Consider the following 6,137-nt stretch of genomic DNA (forward strand, 5'->3'; position numbering starts at 1 on the left):
CGTCGATGCCTCTCTACGCAAACAAAGTCAAATGACAAGAACACAAGAAGGGAGAAGAAAAATCTTTCTAGTAACCATAATATGTATTTACCAAAATTTTAAAATTTTACAACTTCTTTTAAAATATGCATTTACCACATTTTTTTAATTTTTAATTTAATAATGACTTAAAAATATTTAATTATTTTTAAACCAGTTTTGAATTTTTGTTAAAATAATAATTGGACTCGTATATTTTATTAATGATAAAAAGTATAACGTGTCAATCAAACAAGCAAGACGCTTGTCAAAATTATATACTTCTCGTAGTATTGCTAGCATTTTTATTATTTTGTAGCTTTAAAAAATGTGGATATTTAGTAGATTTGTGTTTTTAATTTAAAATTAATGTGAAATGAAAAGAAGTATGATTAATAGTTGTATATTATTTTGGAATGAGATTATACTTTAACTAATACAATCAAATATTTGTTGATGAATATTTAGAAGATTGAACTATGAGATGGTAAAAGTCTTTTTTATCTTAACCAGTGATCGAGGGTTTAATCCTCTTCTTAGATATGAAATAACTTTAAAATTTGTGGTCAGTATTTACTCCTTAATAGGTCGACATAATGCGAAAGATTAACACTATATATATATATATTTTTGTTATTTTCAAATTTATTATAACGCCACTTTTTTAATTATATGACTATTGAAAAAATTAACAATATTACTGATTAGACTGAATTTTAAAATTAAAAAATTAAATTCCAAATTTTTGAAAATTACTCCTCAACTAATCTTAAAGAATGGCCTAGGACTTAGCCGAAACCTTAAAGCAGCCCAACATCTTGACAACATAAATCATCTGTAAACTAGCTAAGGTTACAAAGTGACAAGTATGGAGTGATGTCCAGTCTACCAAGGAACCAGGCTTAGCCCAATCAATATTTGGTCAAGCTTTCCTGAAGTGAAAAAGCTCATCAAACCACAAAAACCCTACGTCTGTTTCTTGGTCTAAAGAACTCTTCAAGGGAGAAAAAGAGAAGAAAACCCAGACATGGCAACCAATGGAACCAGTGATCTCAAAAGGAAGCAAGGAATAGTATCATCTCTTTGCAAGCACTTCTCTTTGGATCCTGTGAGTAAAATTGAAACACCCATCTTTATAATTTACTTCCTTTATCTTGTCTGCATGTCGTTTATTTTATTCTGTTTAGCTAAAATCTCTTTCATTTTTACTTAAGGAAGCGATTTACTTACTTTTATGTAATGGGTTTTACTTCAGTTCAGTTATTATTTCCTTATCAATTAAGTGTAGAAGAAGGGAAACATGCTTAATGTATTTCAATTTGTAATAACCATGCAATTTGCTAAGTTTTGCTTACATTTGCAGTCAATTGAGATGTGCTTTATTTATCTGGTTCCCTAATTATGTGCCAATATTGATGGCTATATAAAATCTTACTTTATTTTGCAGAAGGCTTTTTCAAGTCAAGTCCCTGGAAATGATATTAAGGCCCTGTACATAAACATTTTGAAGTCATCAGGGAAGGAGTCACCGCAAAATAATGATGAGGTAATGTGTAGTTAGCCTTTTTCATGAAAGTATTCATCTTTGTGTAATCTAGCTCCTATGTTAGTGTTAGTGAAGTAGGACCTGAGGTCATTTCTCTTTATAAAAGTATATTGGTAAAATTAAGGTGACTGGCATGAATTGGAAAAATGATCTCTTGCATGTTTCTCCGCTGTGATTTACTCTTTCCTAAAAACGTTCACTAATATGAAAAGTTTGAACTTGACTGTAGGTGATGAAGTGGATAGCTTTTGCAGACAGCTTTCCCAGTGATTCTAAGGCATGCCATGGTGGTTTGAATGAATTAAACACCGACTTGGCTAAAAAATCTGTACTTTTGGGCAATGGATTTACACCCTCAGAAGCTGATGTTATTGTTTTTTCAGTCATACATAGTTCAATGGTATGTATTGCAATATATACTTCTCACTTTGTGTTTCAAAGAGAGGGTATCTTGGTGCGAACTGCTAAATTTATGTTATACTCGAAGAAAATTAACTGCAATTCCTTTGCGAAAAATTGATAGCCTTTACTTGGTATGCTTGTTTGTTGTCAGATTGCCCTTTCAACTCCAGAGAAGGAGAAATTGCCACATGTGATGCGATGGATGGATTATATCCAGGTAGAGACATTTTCTGTTGTTTTGAATTTATAATTTTGTTGGATACCTAATGGATTCTTGTTGCAGCTTTTTTCTGGGTATTATTTGGTTTTCCTGCATTTGGTAGCTTTTGTCTAGTGTGTTATTTTGCGGAGACAAGTAGAAAAAGCTATTTGCGGCTTTATGTAGGAATCTGAAATATAGATTTGTCAGTTGAACACAGCCTGGTAGCGCATGGGACAACCTCTGCTATTCTTGTTCATGGTGTTTTGTCTATCCTGTAGTTTAGCTTCTGTTTTAACATTTCATCAACAAGATTTTGCCTAGCCGCTGAGTATAGTTTGAGGATATGATGCAGATGCCATGTTGACACTCCAGTCTAAGCCTTTGTTTTTATTGTCATGAATTCATGTCATCCATTTATCCCGACTTTTACTGGCCTATTTGTGAATCAAGTTAGGAAGTGGGGATTGAAACTTGATATTTCCTTTTTGGTGTTAGGTTGTATCTGTTGTTTCCATAGCCTCGAAAACTGCTTTTTGCTTTTCTTTAAAAGTTATCACTTATTGTTCTTCATTTACCTTTTAAAAAAGATTATCAGAACACATACCAGGTTTTCTAAGATGATGATTAAGGCCTCAAAGAAGGAATGCACGGTCTTTTTAGAAACTGTAACACCAATGAATGCCATTTTTTAAATCTTTACCTACAAACCTTTTAAAATCACTTTTGCAGAATAGTGAGGATCTTGGTGCACTTTTTGAGAAGATATTGCTGGAGAAGCCTGTTTTTGAGCCTCAGGTAAGTTATCCTTAAATTGTGTGTTTTAGATCTGTGGTCATTGGGGTTCTAATCATGTGATAGGGAGCCGTAAATGGTTTTGATGTGTAAAGGAATAGAAAATTTCACGTCAGTTGAAATTTGATGTTTTCTTTGTTCAATAGAGAGGTCTTGGCTCTTGAGTCTTGACATCTTCACCACCCTAAGAGCCATTCCCCTACCACTCAGCTCCTCTCTCTCTCTCTCTTTTTTTTTTTTTTTTTGTTGGTGGGGGGATACTGAAAGTTGGCAATTACATATAATCAGGATAGCGTATTAATTCTTAATGTTATTTACGAAATCTGGTTGCAGATAGCAAAAGCTGCAGCTAAGCCAGAAGTAACTTCAATTGCTAAAGGGACTGTTCAAAACACAAAAATTACAGACAAGCCAGACACAGAAAAAAATGCAAAGAAAAGTGATTCCGCGGTACCATTTTTGCCCTTATTCTTTATTCTAGTATATATTATTGTCAAGAACTTCTTTGTGTTTTTCACTTGGTAATTGCTTCAATGTTCACTGTTTGAGAGAACTTATTCGAGTAGTTTCTTGCCTAAATTAACTCTCATAACAACAGGTGGTTATCCATACTCTAATTATCAGTGCCCAGGCTTTTTCTAGATTCTCATGCTGGTAAAATTCTAGGACGATAACCTTTTCATTTTCAGGATGCCAAGAAAAAGGCTAAGGGAGATAAGGAAGCTGTTCCAGAGAAGAAAGCACCTGAAAAAGAAGCATCTGATAAAGACAAAGAACTCAGTGTCAGTTTACTGAATATACAGGTTGGTCTTATACGTAAAGCATGGAAACACCCATCTGCTGATAGGTACGCTGACAAACTTGTCTTGTACTTTGCTTTCAAGGGGTTAAATATCTTTATGTTTGAGTTAACTAATTCTTCTTTATGGCTGTCTAGATGCAAAATTGGTGGAATGATGTTTTGTTTTATTAAAATGCAGTTTACTGGTAGAGGAGATAGATGTTGGAGAGGCTAAAGTACGACAGGTTGTTAGTGGATTGGCCAAGTATTGCAGTCCAGAAGACTTGACGGTATTCTTTTCTAAGTTAGCTGTCATGCAGTTTCGGTTTATTTGACTTCTATCATTTGTATTCATATTTTTTGGTTCATTGAGCTCTGAAGCTTACATACTGATGTTCTCCAATATTTTTGCTTGTGCTGTGGCCTGTGAAGAATCGTCGTGTTGTGCTGATTACAAATGTAAAACCTGGAAAGCTACGAGATGTGATGTCAGAGGGACTGGTATGCTTCTTGGCATTTAGTCAACATGTTATCCTTTTCCATTAAACATTTTTATGTGCATGTGCTTATGTGCAGTCACTGAACAATTACATCCTTGTTAATGTCTGAGATAACTGAAAAATGTCCATAACTTTTGTTTTTTGCATCTCTCTCTGCATACGTATTCTGCCTACTTGCTTAATTTTGTTCCTGTGTAGCGAACCTGAACTACAATACAAAACTTATGTGATTCTTTGATTCTGTTTACTTTCCTCTGTAACAATTTCCTTAAACTCAGTCCATTAAAATTGTAAGTGATCTCAAATTTGTGGTAGATAGTATATATGTTTTTCTCCCAGCAGAATAATTGGTGGTTTCTGTTTCTAAAACTGGAGTTAGATTGTTTGCTTATATATTTGAATCGATGGTATTGATTGTTTTTCTTGTTTGTAATCTCCGGTTTTCAGGTGCTTTGTGCTTCTAATGAAGATCATACCAAGGTAGAGCCCTTACTGCTCCCTGAAGGTGCTAAACCTGGCGAGTGCATTTCATTTTCGGGGTAAGCATGTTTTGAGTTTTGTAGAAATACAAATACATATTGCTCAAATATATCTTCTTTTGTGAAATTATCTGAGATAGCATGTAATTTAGATTGCAATTAATAAACCTTTTTCTTGAGCCAGCTTAGTTTTTCATGAGTCCTTTAGCTATTGGTTGGGGCATTGGGTTTCTGTTAGCCTGTAGATGGTCCTGTTCCAATTACAACTCCTTGTTTTGTACATATTCCCTATTTCCCTTTTGCAAGTCGTCTGGTTTTGAAATAGGTGTTTATTGATTTGAGTTGAAGTTTTCTCCTGGTATAGCATGAAAAAGGTTGTTATTCATCCAGGATTGATGGAAAGCCAGAAGATGTCCTAAATCCAAAGAAGAAGCAGTTGGAGAAAATAACACCGGTATGTTTCATTTTCTAATTTGCAGATGCTTTTACCTCGTTTGGATTCTTGGTGATGCTTTTTCGTAGATTGTGGAAATGGCAAATATTTTTAACTATTGTTTTGTCTATTGCACTTCCTTATTTGGAGGTTGGATCCAATGAATGGTTTCTATCACCTTTAGTGTTTGCATAGAGACCGGAATATGTTGCTTCGGGTTTTGCATGTGACAAGTAATTTCCCTGTGCTGCAGAATCTTTTCACTGATGAGAAGGGTGTGGCCACATTTAAAGGTATTCCATTTATGACCTCAGCAGGGCCATGCACATCTTCCATTCCTAAAGCTAGCATCAAATGAAAGACAAAAACGATCCGCGGACGCACATGTTACCTTAGTAAGGTTCCAATTGTAGTTCTAGCAGTCAACATTGCTTGCTGCTGGAACAAAAAAGAGCCCTTGTAAGATGCAATTGTTTTTTTATCAAAGAATTTTGTTTCTAGTACATTTATTTGGAATTTGGTGATCCAGAAAATTAAGCAAAAAATATTTTCTGAACTATTTTGAGTCCTGATTGTTTAGCTTGTTCATATCGTAATGTTCATATACTTATTTTGTGATAGATTGAGCTTCAGCCGTGATGCAAACATACAATCCGAACTGACTCCTGGGTAAAGTTAACATTCTTATCACTCGATGGTCGATGTTTCAATCATTGGATGGTTGCTGGGTGATGCATGAATACCTACTCGGAATTCATAGCAATTATTTTGCAAGCCTTGTCTTCCAGCGAGACATTGCATGTTATTTGTTTTTCATTAATGTCACGAGACATTGGTGTTATGAGATTTATGAGAATAGACAATTAGGTGACCAAAAAAGAAAAAAAATCATGGTTGGGTGCCTCTCCTATAGTTTACCCTATAATAAATATATTTTGAGTGACTACAATTATATCCAATCAAAGGTCAATTAGGCATCAAAAT

At 34.4% G+C, this 6,137-nt stretch overlaps 1 protein-coding gene across 2 annotated transcripts; it reads left to right on the top strand.

The window, feature by feature from the left end:
* The first annotated feature begins 771 nt into the window (after nt 1-771).
* On the top strand, nt 772-5,712 carry LOC121222464 (aminoacyl tRNA synthase complex-interacting multifunctional protein 1). Of its 2 annotated transcripts, none has more exons than XM_041103306.1 (12): nt 772-1,126; nt 1,469-1,564; nt 1,794-1,964; nt 2,118-2,183; nt 2,898-2,963; nt 3,294-3,410; nt 3,650-3,807; nt 3,941-4,031; nt 4,174-4,242; nt 4,689-4,780; nt 5,111-5,174; nt 5,407-5,712. In XM_041103306.1, the coding sequence occupies exons 1-12, from the start codon at nt 1,046-1,048 to the stop codon at nt 5,509-5,511; spliced, it is 1,176 nt and encodes a 391-aa protein (XP_040959240.1). In that variant the 5' UTR covers nt 772-1,045; the 3' UTR covers nt 5,512-5,712. The 2 variants fall into 2 exon arrangements, with proteins under 2 accessions (XP_040959240.1, XP_040959239.1); XM_041103305.1 differs by having other exon boundaries at nt 826-1,126; nt 1,466-1,564.
* Nucleotides 5,713-6,137: the final 425 nt, after the last annotated feature.

This window comes from Gossypium hirsutum, chromosome D10 (genome assembly GCF_007990345.1).
Source record: "Gossypium hirsutum isolate 1008001.06 chromosome D10, Gossypium_hirsutum_v2.1, whole genome shotgun sequence".
NCBI lineage: Eukaryota > Viridiplantae > Streptophyta > Magnoliopsida > Malvales > Malvaceae > Gossypium > Gossypium hirsutum.

What these genes read in the sequence shown, in the direction of transcription:
- LOC121222464 (XM_041103305.1), top strand. Translation starts at nt 1,046, where the DNA reads ATGGCAACCAATGGAACCAGTGATCTCAAAAGGAAGCAAGGAATAGTA. An exon ending in CAGTCATACATAGTTCAATG is followed by an intron (nt 1,965 to 2,117) that starts GTATGTATTGCA and finishes GTTTGTTGTCAG; the next exon opens with ATTGCCCTTTCAACTCCAGA. An exon ending in GCAGTCCAGAAGACTTGACG is followed by an intron (nt 4,032 to 4,173) that starts GTATTCTTTTCT and finishes TGGCCTGTGAAG; the next exon opens with AATCGTCGTGTTGTGCTGAT.